The 15,809-nt window shown below is 41.0% G+C and overlaps 1 protein-coding gene across 2 annotated transcripts in view; it reads left to right on the top strand.

The window, feature by feature from the left end:
• Positions 1-14,052, top strand: part of LRIG2 (leucine-rich repeats and immunoglobulin-like domains 2) — a 111,212-nt gene extending 97,160 nt beyond the window's left edge. For both annotated transcript variants that reach the window (XM_014534573.1, XM_005859987.2), the window contains 7 exons: positions 838-1,001; positions 1,459-1,779; positions 2,760-3,041; positions 4,337-4,786; positions 5,339-5,488; positions 7,301-7,591; positions 9,017-14,052. In XM_014534573.1, the coding sequence (XP_014390059.1) occupies positions 838-1,001; positions 1,459-1,779; positions 2,760-3,041; positions 4,337-4,786; positions 5,339-5,488; positions 7,301-7,591; positions 9,017-9,243 (1,885 nt within the window). In that variant the 3' untranslated portion in view covers positions 9,244-14,052. The remainder of the gene's footprint in view (positions 1-837; positions 1,002-1,458; positions 1,780-2,759; positions 3,042-4,336; positions 4,787-5,338; positions 5,489-7,300; positions 7,592-9,016) is intronic.
• The last annotated feature ends 1,757 nt before the right edge of the window (positions 14,053-15,809 follow it).

Below are 15,809 nucleotides of genomic sequence, written 5' to 3'. Positions count from 1 at the left end.
TATAGCACACATTGCCACAGGCTGAAGTGTGTTCAGTCTTGATGAAGTAATTTGAAAAAATTATATCTTCCACAACAAAGATGTGTTTATGCTCCAACATGTAAAGCTTTTTTTCCTAAACTTTTCTGGGGGAATTTTAAACCTTAAAGATTTAAAGAAAGGTAAAGGAACATTCAAATACCCTTTACCTAGATTTCACCAATTATTAACTTTTTGCTAAATTTGTTAGCTATTTCTCTCTCTCACCCCCTCCTTCTCTCTTTCTCTCCCATTACATCTTTGTCTATCTCTCTACACACACAGAGATAGATACATATACATACACACTGCAATTTTGCTAAACCATTTGAAAGTAAGTTGGAAACATCATGACAGTTCACTTCTAAATATCAGTCAGCATGTATTTCCTAAAAGCAAGGATCTTTTCCTACATTACCACAGCACTGTTGTCACACCCAGTGAAATTAACATTGATAAAATAATATTATCTAATATGCAGTTCATACTCAAATTTCCCCAGTGTCAGAAAATGTTCTTTGTAGATTTATTTTTCCAGTCAAGGATCACTCGTTTTATTTTCTTGTGATGGTTCTGTAGTCTCCTTTAGTCTAAAACGGCCCCTGTCCATTCCCTCCTCCTCCCCATTAGTATCTTTCATGACACTGACAGTATTTGAGGAATTCAGGCTGACAGTCTCAATTTGTTTTCTCATGGTTAGACTCAGGTTAAACATTATTTTGGCAAGAAAAAATGCATAGGTACGTAGTCAGCTTTTAATGCTTAAAGAAACTTAGAATGAAAAGTAAAAAGCACTTTTTTCCCTCTTTGTTTCTACAGGATTCTGAACACAAACAGTTTGCTCTGTGACTGCCATTTGAAGTGGCTGCTTCAGTGGCTCGTTGATAATAACTTTCAACATTCCGTGAATGCAACTTGTGCACACCCCGAGTGGCTAGCAGGGCAGAGCATCCTGAATGTGGATCTGAAGGATTTTGTCTGTGGTTCGTATTTTTGTCTTTTAAATTTTCTATATTACACACTTATATCTTAACAATAGAATTTTTTATAAAGATGGTTATAGGATTAAGAACTTGTCTTGAAATTTTAATATATGTTTTTCTTTTATTCCCATTAACTGCTAATGCTTAGGAAGTACATTCTAGGCATAAGTGTCAGTAAGGGATAGTGGGAAGAGTGCTAAACCCTGAAGTTTGAAAACCTGGGTTCTGGTCCAGGCTCTGTTACTGACTTACATGTCTCTGAGCAAGTCATTTGACCTTTTGGGCCTCATTCTTCCATCTTTAAACGAGGCATTGGATTCTAGCTCTATAGTCTCTTTTAATCTTAATATGCCATCTTGTAAACAAAACACAATTTTACATTATTTGTTTTAAAATTGAATTTGTAGAAGCAAAAATAAACAACTGACTTGTCTCCTGCCCTATTATTTTCCCTTAGATGATTTTCTCAAGCCACAGATAAGAAGACATCCTGAAACCACAGTTGCTCTCAGAGGTGTGAACGTGACTCTGACGTGCGCTGCAGTGAGCAGCAGTGATTCACCCATGTCTACTGTGTGGCGCAAAGACAGTGAAATCCTGTATGATGCTGACGTTGAGAATTTTGTTCGTTTTCAACAGCAAGCTGGAGAAGCTCTGGAATATACTAGTGTCTTACATCTTTTCAATGTGAATTTCACAGATGAAGGAAAATATCAGTGCATCGTTACTAATCACTTTGGTTCTAATTATTCTTATAAAGCCAAACTGACTGTGAATGGTAAGGAATTATGTACCCTAATAGTTTTCTGTAGTTGGGAGGATTTTCCACATTCCATTTTGAACCATTTGACTCAAGAAAATTAGGCGAAACCTGACATTTGAGGAGGATCTTACTGTTTCTGTCTTTAGGATTGTGATCATATATAGACTGGATTGTCAGTTTGTCCATTTCCTATCCCTAATTGGTCATTGGTTGAGGGGTAAATGTGAATTCCATGTCCCCAGGAGAGAAGCTGTTTTCACTGTTATTTATGCTTTTGAAAAAAATTCTTTTGAAATTCTCCATTTTCTTTCCAGACCATAATTCTTTTCTGAGAACTATGAAATTTATTCCTGGCATTGTTCACAGCGCCTTTCAATAGCAGAGTATTCAGCACATTTCTAGGTCCAATGATCATCATCATTGTCTTAATGTAGTCACATACAACCATTGTTGAAATTAATGCTGTCTTCATTGTGGCTATAAAAAACTTCTCCAAAACAGCTTGATCTATTTATTGCCCATTAAATTGAATAACTACAACATTTTAGACTGTGCACTCAAAGATATACTTACGTTTTGCTTGTGTGTTGTTTTATGAGATTTTTGAAGGCATAATTTTTTTTTATCATACAGTTCCTTTGACAGCACTGTAGAGGTTAGTGTGAGAAGCACTGTTTAGTCTCTTAAGTAAGGAAGTCAGTAAATACCAGGTTCTCAAATACAGAGTTCAGAAAGGTTTGTGGCCATCTGCTTTCCCTGTCCCCTGATGGGGTCAGGGAGGTGTGTCATGTACTCTAGAAGATGAGTCGTCACTGTGCTGCAGATATTGCAGGTTGAGAGAAAAGATGGCCTCTGAAGTTGCATTTACTGTAGGTCCAGAGAGCATGTCTCTCTGAGAAATGCAGCATGGTGACAGTTGTCATTTGGCCTAACAGGTTCTCCCTGTTGGTGTGTTTCCCTCACCCACTTTTTCTTGGTGATCTTTCTTGGAACAGAGATGCCTTCATTTCTGAAAACCCCAATGGATCTAACTATTCGCACCGGTGCCATGGCCAGATTAGAATGTGCTGCAGAAGGGCACCCTGCACCTCAGATTTCCTGGCAGAAAGATGGCGGGACTGACTTTCCTGCAGCCCGAGAAAGACGAATGCATGTCATGCCCGAGGATGATGTCTTCTTCATCGCAAACGTGAAGATAGAAGACATGGGGATCTACAGCTGCATGGCACAAAACATAGCAGGAGGCCTCTCAGCAAATGCCTCACTCACAGTGTTAGGTATGTTTATTGCCGTGGGTCCCAGCTTTTGTAGGAGCCTTTTTATTAGGGACCTAATCTCGGTCTTAATGACAAGAAAAGTCTGATATTTCAGCTGTGATCCTTACATCTGATCACCTTGTTTTGTCAGTTTATGCAGAGTTATGTCAGCGTAGGGCCGTGGTCGGCAAACCGCGGCTCGCGAGCCACATGCGGCTCTTTGGCCCCTTGAGTGTGGCCACGAAGTTTCAATTGCACTGTACGTGCGTCCCCGCACGTGGTATTTTGTGGAAGAGCCACACTCAAGGGGCCGCAGTTTGCCGACCACTGGCCTAGGGTATTAGTGGATCAGGTAGCTGAAATCTGGGGGAATGCTGAGGGCGGATTTAGAGAGGTTTACCACATGAAATGAAAATTCAAGGCCCTAAGTGTATCCTATTATATCTCCCTCTGTAAGGTGCCTGCTTCATACACATGAGTTTCAGTTATTTTATAGGGAACTTGAGACAGTTTAACTGTTTTCCCTCCCTGTCATTTAAAATTTTTTTAAATACAGACAGAATGACCTGTCCTCTAGTTAGATTTCCCGTTTTCCATCCAGTGTGCTCCTTTTAATTTTATGCTCTGTAAAATGTCTTTCCCCTAAAGATTTCTCCTGACAGGCCTGTTTCTTCTTATGACAATGCTTTTCTTCATGGACTTTACTCCCCGGGAAATTCTATTTTTAGTTCTCTATTCCCTTAGATGTTACGGTTTTTAAAAGTTTATTGGTTTGTGTTATTTACTTGTATAATAAAAAAATAAGTTTATTGTGTTTAAAAACATTAGCTACACAGAAAATTAGAATAAAGGAGGGAAAGTCACTCCAACAGTTGTTAAAGATTTTGTCATATTCTGGACTTTTTTTAAAACTCATTTTTATGTAGTTATATATACCTGCTTTTTTCCACTTAATATTTATCACAGGGTTACCCTGTTATTGGTCTTCATAGAATATCACGTTGCTGTGTACTGTAATTTAATCATTTTCCTGCTAGGTTTTTAGATTTTTCCCTTTATTTTTAAAATTACAACTAATTTTATAATAAATATCTTTGTGTAGAAATTTTTGAATTCCTTAGCTTAGGATAGCTTGCCCAAGGTGGAATTACTGAGATAAGATTTAGATTTTTTTGAGACTTTTGCTTTTCTGAAATACTAACTTGTAATCCTTCCATGAGTATATGAAATTGCCTATTTCATTTTCACCTCATTAATCCAATAGGATTTAAGGAATAAAATTGCTTAATATGATTTTTATATAATCTCTCTGTTAGAGACGCCCTCATTTATTAGACCCCTGGAGGACAAGACAGTAACCCGAGGTGAAACTGCAGTATTACAGTGCATAGCTGGAGGGAGTCCTGCCCCTCGCCTCAATTGGACCAAAGATGATGGACCACTGCTGGTGACAGAACGGCACTTCTTTGCTGCAGCCAACCAGCTTCTCATCATTGTAGATGCTGGGCTAGAAGATGCTGGGAAATATACCTGCATTATGTCTAACACTCTTGGAACAGAACGTGGTCACATTTACCTAAATGTCATCTCATCCCCCAATTGTGACTCTTCCCAGAGTAGCATTGGGCATGAAGACGATGGCTGGACCACAGTTGGCATTGTCATCATCGTTGTGGTCTGCTGTGTTGTGGGCACCTCTTTGATCTGGGTCATTGTTATTTACCACATGAGAAGGAAAAATGAAGACTACAGTATTACGAACACAGGTGAGTGGCACCAGTTGACACCTTTGGCTTGTACTTGAATCAGGAATGTAGTATAGTATTTACTGTAAAATATAAAAATTGGGGAACTTTGTTACTTTATACTAGTATGTGGTAAAAGGTAGAGTTTTTCTGTTAAAATATCCAATTTCCTTGATATAACAGAACCTCTCTAATAAATAGTTTTAAGAATTTGTGGACACTCCCTTAAAAGTTTACTCTCCTTTTTCTAATGCCTACAGCTCATTTTCATTGTAGTTTCTCTGTGGGGAAGAGGAGCCCTTATGACTTACAGATAAGATTTCCGACTTTAGGTTTTGTTTCTCTTGGTAATAATACTATTACAATGAAGCTTTGAGAAGAAGTCTAGTGAGATGATTTTAGGGGAAATTCTAGTGAGAAATGATTTTAGGGGAAATTTTAAGTTCCTAGGTATACATAAAACATTTTCCTGGCCAATAGAATCCAAGTGGAACACATTTATACAGTGGTCTGAGCATTGGCTTAAATTGCCTAACTTTATTTGTGAGTTACATACAGATTTCTCTTTTGCAGAGGAGCTTAACCTGCCTGCAGACATTCCCAGCTACTTGTCTTCCCAAGGAACTCTGTCTGAGCCACAGGAAGGCTACAGCAACTCTGAGGCAGGCAGTCATCAGCAGCTCATGCCTCCTGCCAATGGATATTTACACAAAGGCACTGATGGTAAGGACTCTTCATTATGCTTACATTGCAGCCCTACCCGCTTGAGTTTATTTTTTAGTGTCTAGTTTTGCCCTTTAACCTGAAGCAGTATTTTAAAAGAGATACTCAAAACATTTGGCCCCATGCAAAATAGGATAAAAATTGACTAAAGTCTTAAACAGAGAAGAAAGTCACCTGACGTAGGAGAAACACATCCTAACGGGATTGAGAGTACTACCCAGCACAGTCTCCCACACCAGTGTTACTATGGGAAGGAGAAGCTCTGGAAATGTTTTTTCGGTGTCTTTTATCTGATTTCAGGCGTGAACATCCTTCAGACCATGTTCAGGGGAGGTTTGTTTCTCCTGCTGATAGGTATATAGTCACTGAAGTTTATTTATTTATTTATTTATTTAAATATATTTTTTATTGATTTTTTACAGAGAGGAAGGGAGAGAGATAGAGAGTTAGAAACATCGATGAGAGAGAAACATCGATCAGCTGCCTCCTGCACATCTCCTACTGGAGATATGCCCACAACCAAGGCACATGCCCTTGACCGGAATCGAACCTGGGACCCTTCAGTCCGAAGGCCGACGCTCTATCCACTGAGCCAAACCGGTTTCGGCTAGTCACTGAAGTTTAAACGGTGATGATGTTTTTCAGCATATGTCAGAGAAATGAAATGTTCCCTAATTGAACCCACCTTCTCAACATAGCTATTCTTCCCATTCCGTCCTTCCCACAGGAAGGTGAATGAAGGGATAGAATCGGGTTTGATTCCTAGTCCCTCTTTCCAGCTCTGTGGCCATGAACAAGTTAACATCTGAGCTTTAATTTCCTCGTAGCTAAAATAAACTATTTTATAAAGCACTTTCCTCGAGTTTTAGCAGATTCTTTCAACAAATCTGTATAGTACTTCAAGTCCTATACAAATGAAAGGTCTATTTCATTTCTAGAGATTTTTTATGCTGGGTGTTGACAGAACTTCTCTATGTAATTGACAAGTTGGATTTTTTGGTTCTCCATGAAAAAGGGGGTATTTTTAGCTTTTAAAAAAATACGTAAAGCCTTCACTCTGAAATTTGTGGGAAATAACACTGCTTTCTGGGTTAAACAAAGTTACATTTCGATTTCTTCCAGTTCTAAAATTTTGTTGCTTGATCGTGAATTAAGTACCTCGCGCTTTATTCCTCACTCTCTTTCATCATTCAGTTTTCAAAGCACATAACAGCCCAGGGAGCTCACTGTTACTTTTACTTCTGCCAAACACATATTTGTTGGGCAGGACTCTTGGCTTTCTCAGGGGTACTTTCCGCAGCTAGTGTTGCTTAACCTCTTGACTCATGAAAGTAATATGGGCTTTTGTGAAGTGAAGCGATCATAACTCCTTGTTCTCTGCTTCAGTTTGCTTAAGCCAAACATGTCTTGTAGCACAGTGCCAGCCTTATTTTGGCTCCCTTGATTTGAGCATGACCTTATCCAGGCTGGACAAAGATGGCTTAGTCAAGAGCACGAGCTGGAGCCAGAGTGCTGAGTCCAGATTTCAACTCCTCACTCTGGCAGTATGCTTGGGCCAATTACTTAACTTCCCTGTGTTGTAGTTATTCCATCTGGAAGATGGGGGAAATAATAGTACCTACCTTACAGGGATGTTGTGAGGATTACACAGTTAATTTACAGAAGACCTCCGAACTTCACCTGGTCTATAGAGTAAGTGTGGAATAATTGCCAGCTATGATGATAATGACGGCAACTGTTGGAGAAAACTGATGGTGGTAAAGCTGGTTCCTTAACTGAAGGCTGTTTGGCGTCTATCCCCTGTTGACCTAGGTGGCTCTGGAACCCGGGTTATCTGCTCAGATTGTTACGACAATGCCAACATCTACTCCAGGACGCGAGAATACTGTCCGTACACCTACATTGCTGAGGAGGATGTTCTAGATCAGACACTGTCCAGCCTCATGGTCCAGATGCCCAAAGAGACTTATCTGGCACATCCTTCCCAAGATGCCACAACGCTGGAGAGCCTGGTATTACCAGCAGATAGAGAGACGTCTGCCTTTCCCACCAACCACGAGAGGGTGAATGAGAAGACACTCGCCTCCACACAGATGAGCAGTGGTAAAGGGCACAGTGTTTTTTTGTTCATTTTGTTTTCACTTTCACCTACTTGATTTTTTTCTGTCATGTAGTTAGCACTCTTATTTGACAGGAAGCAGCAGTCCAGTTGGTGTAATGGAGTCATTAGCTGCTATTACATGGTATGAACTAGAGCAAGAGATTTTTAGAGACTAGAGTTACAGAGAAGTCTGTATCTTTTGGATGAAAATAGCTTTTGTGGAAATAGCAAGACCACGCCTCTAAAAATTCAGAAGCCATATAGCAACAGCTTTTAAAAAGTTTCACATAGGTGTTACTTTTCTCCTTTCATCTTAAATGATGGAGATCTGAAGTGCTAAGGATATAATTTGATGAAGGTTTTTACTGCAAAAACTTTTAAGTGCTTTATTTGGTTGCTGCACTATCAGGTAAGTATTGAATGCCAGCATCACTTGGCAGGTGTTTGCTTTTGTCTGTGAGGTATGATGATCAGGGCCATCAGTGGGAAAGCAGTGAACCAGTGAACCAGAGTCTAGTTTAACTGGACCCCAGCTTATTTGTATGCATATAAAGCTTGAGAAACCCTGCTGGCGTTTACTCTTCACGTGGGTTTTTTAAAAATTTTATTTCTGAGCATTTGTTTCCAGAATATTTGAAAAAGCTTTTTCCAAAATGCATCCCCATGAAGTTAACATAACTTTCAGTAAATGATCTTTGGGGAGAGAGCTTACCTTGCAGTAAATAAGGAGAATGAGAAATGCACACTTTTGAACTCAGAGTACGAACAATCTGATTTAAAATCGCTGCTTTTGGTTATCTTATTGTTGGAATTATTAGAATGCTAGAAGCTAGAGGGAAATCGTTTATTTTTAAGATAGTTTTTTAAAACATAGGCATTTAATTGTTATTTAAAAACATACAGGGTGGGGCAAAAGTAGGCTTACAGTTGTTCCTAATGAAAGTAATACAATAATTAATAAATAATAAAACAAGAATAAATTCTGGGTTTCATGTACTCACAACTGTAAGCCTACTTTTGCCCCACCTGGTATGGCTTCTCTGAATTTTTATTACGCATTCCATTACAGTGTGAATACTATTAGTCCCTTAGTCTGTTTCCATGTGTCTAAAGAGTTTTATTCTCAAATTTTGTAGCAGCAGAATCATTAACAAGAGGCAAAAGTAGGAGACATATCGCATGGATTCAGCAAATAATTGGTTAAGTTTGAGTAGAAGGGTTTGCATGACCATAGTTCCAGTTTTCGTCTTGTTTCTTTTTTTAGTGTTGCTAAGAAGATGGCAAGTATATATTTGATCTCAGCATCCTTATACAGGAATATTGGGTATCTTTATTTCTTTGAGGATTTGGGTAAAAGAAAATTAAGTTTTAGGAAATTAATTTTGAACTTGTATTTGCCACTGACGATTCTTGTCTTTGATTCTCAGAAATATTGCAGCGGCCTCTGTGGAACGTGAGTGGAGAACTGGGCCTGCCTCCCGCTCCCTTTTCCCAGCAGCCCGGCCCTGCGTCACCACAGCCCCATCAGCACGAGGGCCTGGCGGAGAGTGGTGCCGCTTGCTCCGCTTCCCCCACGCCCTGTCACAGGTTGCACGACCACGCTTTTGATTTTAGTAGGACTCGGAACATTCAAGAGGGAAGCGAGGGCACATGAAATATTCTAGGATGCAATCTGGGCAAAGACCCAAATTCATTAATTTTGTATTTACTACCTCAGAGTTCAGAAGAAACCCCAAAGTCAGCATTTGCTTCACTCTTTGTCTACAATTACATTTGACCACACCAAGGTGGGCTAGGCATTTGTTTGGGCTTACACCTGACAAAGAAAAGATAATGGCTGACAGACCTGGGTACATGTACTAAACAGTGTGCCGCAGGGGCAGAGGACGGTACAGGACAGATGTGCTTCCTGAGGGTCCGGGGCAGTGTGCCCGGGTGCATTGCATATTAGGAAGAGTCTCATTGCTGCTTACCATGCTGATTGTCTCAACCCGCAGAATGATTCTGAGAAAACAGAATCTATTTTGCCTTCCAAAGAACAAAAATAACTTTGGTCCTTGCTTGGACGTGTTCGGGGATTTGTCAGTGGTTTTAGCAAGTTTTAGCGAGCCAGTCGTTGAGGCTTTGATATTCAAAGTCTTTGGCAAGTATCCCAGGCTTGACCAGCTGTTACCAGGTCAAGGAGTTTTATATTCATGTGAATCATTTCTTTTTTCCCTTGGGGGGCGGGGGAGAAGGGGATCCCTATCACCCTGGAATCTCATTGTAAATATATGTGCATTTATAAATAATTTTTTGTATTCATTGACCATAAGTGTTGGCTGCAATGTAAATATTTTTGATATGCCAAAATTATATATGACATCTAGTTATAATGTTGACAGCAGCTTCTGAGACCACAGACAGATTTTGTATATCTTGGTTTAGTGATTTTAAAGGCTGTTTAAAGTTTTAAAAATGTATTTGTTATGAAGTCTATGTATAGAGGCAGGGTACCCAGTGATTGGGTGCACACAAACACAGTCTTGGTGTAATTAACCACTTACTTCGCACCTAAAGGTTCATACAGCTACTCATTTGCCACCTGTTTACAAGTGCCAGACACTATTACCTTTCTAGGGTAGAAAGGCTCTTTGAAAACACTAGCAGTCCTGTCATCGCCATATGTACATAAATAAAGGAAAACTCGTTTGGGGAATATCTTCTTTCAACAAAGGATTTAGTTGACGAGGAAACCAAAGATTGTTTCTTTTCTGTTTGTTTTTTTATGTCTCTTCTACCAATGCACAGTGCATCTTAAGAAGGGAAAAGGGCTTTTGGAAGTAGAAGGACATGCGGAAATGTTTACACTATAAAGCTTTGGAGTGGTCCTTGTTTAGTACAAGTGATTATTTAAGCCAAAAAGTTTTCCTGAATTTCTGATAGCGTTACATAAACAAAGGACTTAACACTAATGGAATGGAATGGACTGAAGTTCTTTGTGCTTTCAGATTTCCTTACATAGGCAGGCAGGCGGTCAGACTCTGTCCTCTTCATCTTGTAAGTGCTAGCTAGCTATGTACTACACAACCTGTCACTTCAGTGAAAATAAGTCATTGTGCATTTCAGGGGTTCTAAACTCACATAATTTCTTAGCTTTTTGCTAGAATTTCATGCTTGTTTTCAATCCTAAATCTCCCATAGGCAGCAGCACCTCTTGAGCTGTTTCGTACCATTATGCCTTTCTCTTTTTCCTTTTTAAACTATCAGCCTTTCTTCATTTTCACTTTGAACTTCTTAAATATCTCCCCCCCGCCACCCTTCAATTTGTGATCCCTCTTCCTGCTTACTAGGTTGTAGTATAATTTGTACTGACTTAGAATCAAGAGACCTGATTGCATTCCCTGCCCTGTACTTACTAGTTGTGTAATCAGGGCCCAGTCCCTTTACATCTCAGCCTGTTTATGAAATGAGGGCGCTTTACGGATGCTCTGAAGCCCTTTCCAGCTGTAACATTCTATGAACCTGTGATCCCTCCAGGAACCAAGGAGGGTTATGCTACTCTAATAAAAAGCTGCTTTCATGAGATGTTTGTTAAGTAGAACAAGAGCGATGCTGCTTACTCTGACTTGAGCCAGACTTACTTCCTCTATAGCAGGAGAAATGGTATAAGCTACACTCCTGGGAAGAAATATTCTGCTTCTAAACAGTGTCAGTAAACAAGGACACTGGACTGCATTGACAAGCACCAGTGCGCTCTAGCACAGCAGGTCTGAGCGCTGGTGTTGGAATACTCCACAGAATCTGAATCAGTTGGAGGATGTGCCACCGCTAATTTGTAACTAGTTTGTGACCTTTCTGCTGTGTTCAAGGTTATCCCAATAATGATAGTACTCTTTCTCATATTCTGATAGACTTTCTTGAGTGAAAAAGGTGGAGATAGAGCTAGACTGCAAGTGAGCATTGGCTGTCATGTGTGAGAGGACAAAATAGGCTGGACCAGTGCCCTAGGAAACATGGCTACATGGTGCTGCCGTGGTGTTGGCAGTGGCCGTTCTCTGCAGTATCCGTCTGTCTCCTGATGGCCAGGGATTCCGTTTTGTCAACTCTCAGATATCCCTAGCTTGTCTACTGGTACATAACTAAAAAACTTACCTAAATACTAGTCAGGAATTTGTTTAAATGTGAATAGCCTACCCCTGGTCTTTAAAGAAGATAATGAATTTAATAAATTCTAATCTTAGGAGGAATACCCGGAACTTTTCATTATTGCATCTGTTCTTGACCAAGCAGCATTTAACTCTCTACTATAACCCGGATTAGTGGCTCAGCAGTGTTTCTTTCCAGCATCGTAATGTCTGCCTGTTGCCAATTTAACAAGGGATGTGGCTGACCCAGGCAAACGAAAATGCTGGGACCCAATTACCACTTCTTCTCAGGAGCGATGCATAAATCCTCTCATGTGTTGGTACTCCTCAGACTGATTCTTCAGGCTTGCCTGGAAGAACTAGCCTTGTCCTTGAACTCTAGCCTCACTGGCACAGGCTCCACACCTAAGCCATTGGCTTTCTGTCCTTGGCAGCTTCTGAAGTGCTTTCCCTAGAAGGCACAGTACTCCGAGGACCCAGCCACATGCACTTCCCTCCAGGTGCCATCTCAGAATGCTTAGGATGCATGTTTCTCTGTAAGGTAACTTTCATGTTTAAAAACAGTTGCCTTCACATTACCCATTTGGAGGTTGTAAAAGAAACACTAAGTGTTAAGCAACTTAGACTGAGCCATTTTCCTAAGAAAAGGGAGATATGATAAAAGTCTTTAATTACTTTAAATGGTTGTCCTATGAGATTCTCTGTTTTGATTCCAGAGGACCTGGGTCATATCAGTGGGGCAGCAGCTACAGGAGGTGCAGAATACACTGGCCAGTAATCTATAATAATAAAAGTGTAATATGCTAATGAGACCTGACAGCCGAAGGACCTTCTGGATGAAGCCAGGGCTGCGAGGGCCAAGCCCCTTGCACGAATTTCGTGCATCAGGCCTCTAGTTCTATATAAGCTCACTTGCTAACCTAACTGTTAGATTTATCTGACAATTGGAATAATCAGCCTTTGGGGGAAAAGTACACACGGAAGCTGAATAATCATTTGCTAATAACTTTGAGGAAATTTCTGCCTTGAGATGGAATATGGGCAAGATGACTGTCATTTTATCATTGGAAATCTCCAGAAAAACCGTGCCCTTCAGAATCCTTTATATAAAGTATAGAGCACTTAAGAATTTTTTTTAAACTAAAGAATTTTGTGTTTTGGCCTATTCTGTGTTAATGGCTGAAAACATGAAAGTCTGGGCTTATTCTGAGGAAATCTGTAACTAGTAATTAACACAGACAGCACTACCATAATAAAAAGTGTAAAGCCTATCATGTATTATATCCCTCCCTTTTACTCTTTATTTAATTTTGATCCCTATTCTTATCAGTGGGCTCCATATAGAATGGGGTTGGAATTGTAGTGTTTAATTTTATACTGAGTATTTCACTCAAGTGTGTGGTGGCCTGTTCTAATCACTTGACTATCCACAGAAATGCCAAGAGGGTAATGGAGCTACAGAGGTAAATTTGCTGTCATTTTATGCTACGTCTTCCATTTCATATTTTACTTCTTGATGCAGATGACAGGCAATTGTGAAACAGTTGAGCTAAGGTTTTTTGGCAATCTGCAAGGAATGTTTCATTTTTCTATTACATGGTCCCTTTCCAGTTCCGTTGGGCAGATGTTTCCCCCTCCTGCTCTTCTAACCTTTTTGGGGAGTACAAGCTACACCAACATCAGTCAGCTTTCATTTTCTTTCTGTTTTGGACACTGCCTTGTTTGTTGCAAAAATAACAAGTTCTGAATTGAGAGATCTATTATAAGCTGCTCTTATCAAAACAACACCTGCAAGCCCATGAGTCATCTGAAGGTTTTATGGGTACTAAAGGGTGTGTGTGTGTGTGTGTGTGTGTGTGTGTGTGTGTGTGTGTGTGTGTGTTTTAAGAGTAATATTTGGACCTGTTCCCTCAAGTTTGTATTGTTTATCAGTCCTAATAATCTTCACCAACGGGTGGGGTGAAGGTGAAAAACAGGTGTAAGGAGTATAGTTATCAGCTGTAACTGTCTTGAAAGAGAAATTGGTCATCATGTGGTCAACTGCTCTTAGAATTTTCCTTAGCTACTGGAAGTGGCCTCTTGATCCGTAGACTATTTCTATGTTCCCACTATGCTACCCCTGTGTTTCCCCCACCCCCATCAGAGGATGTCAGTCTGAGCAGCCCTGGTACTAGATGTCCCTGAGGAGAGTTGTAAGCCAAGTTGTTCAGTGTGGCCCTTTCCTCGTATCTATTTATATTTTCTCACACATGAGAATGTATATTTTATAAAGCATGTGTTTGTCTACTTGTTTGTCTACTGTGATATGTCTTCAATAAAGCTAAACTACATTATGATTTTCTGGTCTTTTCTTGCCTCAAGTATAGGACGAAATGGTGCATTATGCTTTATGATTCCCAAGCACAGCTTCTTGCCCCTTCCTTTGTCACGTAGTCTTTGTTACGGCCTGACGTGTGTGCCCCCAGGAAGAAGGGAGAGTTTAGAGCCCATACCTGCATTTGCACAGAGGACAGTGAGTAGACAGCCATCTGCAGGCCAGCAAGAGAGGCCTCAGAAAAACCTGCCGACATTACCGTGGACTTGAGCATCCGGAAATGTGAAAAAGTAACCCCCTGTTGTCTACGCCCCAGTCTATGAGGTTTTGTTACTGCAGCCTGAGCAAGTAATACAATCTTCCGATAACCGAGCCACGTTGGTAGTTTTCTTATACCCCAGGCTGTGGGATTTGCCTAAGGTCAGAGGCTCCAAAGCCCATGCTCTTTGGACTGAGTCATACGTCTTCTGGCCCCAGCCGGAGCCTTTTATACTAAAAGCACTGCAGAGATGAACACATTGGCTGGTGTGCTTGCAGTTCCGACACTGCACAGCCCCAGTTGCACAGAAGTTTAAACGAAAGGCGGCCGCAGCACTGAACGATGTTGCCCAGAAAGCAAGAAGCTAACGTGCGCCTGCAGCATAAGTGCCTGGAGGTTGAGTGCATCTGGGAACAAAGGGGCAAGGTGTTTGGAGCAAGTGCTTTTAAGCTCCTATTTTGTTCTCTTCCAAGGAGAAAACAGGTTTTTAAATCAATAAGTAGAATCCCATATGTGGAATCACTGGCTATTCTGAGTTCTTTGGATCAAGTCGTTTAATTTTGTGTCCTTTTAAAATCCTCCATCAAGGCCAATGTGAATTCCTCTGTCTCAAATACAATGGGCATGTGGTTGAGGTCGGCCGTGATGGAGCCTAGCTTGAATTATTTATTCTGGTCAAGCTCCAGAGACAAGTGCTCGGGTCTGTTCCAGCCCAGAAACAGTGCAGAGCACTAGGATCATCGTCAGCTGAATTCCTGCTGCTTCCAGGCCCTGCTCATGCATGTAACCTCCCTGCTCATGCATGTAACCTGGGGTGAGTGCTTCAGGGACCATCCAGACACACTCTTACTGAGATGGAGCTCACAGCTAAGATTCGAGTGCAGGGTGGAGAACTTGACATGGAGAAGTACAGACTCACCGTAAATTGCGGATTTGGGGGAAGGCAGCATCCTGCTGGCACGAGTTTTGCCTCCAGGGCCCCACTCCTCCATAGGCACCAGCTTTTTCTCTTTCCTTTTCTAGTCGCCTGCCCCACCTGCCAAGTGTGTGCCAGTCCCCGAGGGTCCTTGAGAACAAAAGCCTTTGGTTCCTAGGGAGGTAAGAAGTGTGAAGACTCCCTCCTGTCTCCCCATTGAAGGTCTCTGTGGCCCATGTTCCTTCCTCTGCACAGCTTTCATGTAGAGGAGGCCCAAGAGCTGGCTGGCTCATTACTTTTCTCCCTCCTTTTCCTCCTTTCCTTTACAAAAGGGCTTCCATTTTACAGAGATGACTGGTTCATTTTGCCCAGAAGTCCTTTCTTGCATCTAATTTAAGTCCTAGCAGATGCAAGACTTGTTAGTGAAATGGTTACCGAGGGAGGTGGAAGAATGTGAGAATGTGTAGAATTTTTCCAGTAGCTCTGGAAGGCAGGGTGTGCCTTTTAGAATACCTTTGGTTTAGAAAACAAACCTGTTTTGTCCCCACTAAACAGTCCTGTTTACTTCCTTATTGCTGTCCTTCCTCCTTTCCTACCCTCCCCC

The sequence above is a fragment of the Myotis brandtii genome, unplaced genomic scaffold (genome assembly GCF_000412655.1).
Source record: "Myotis brandtii unplaced genomic scaffold, ASM41265v1 scaffold131, whole genome shotgun sequence".
NCBI classification, from domain to species: Eukaryota; Metazoa; Chordata; class Mammalia; order Chiroptera; family Vespertilionidae; genus Myotis; species Myotis brandtii.
The sequence above is the reverse complement of the archived record's forward strand: the minus strand, read 5'-3'. Positions and strand labels throughout refer to the sequence as shown.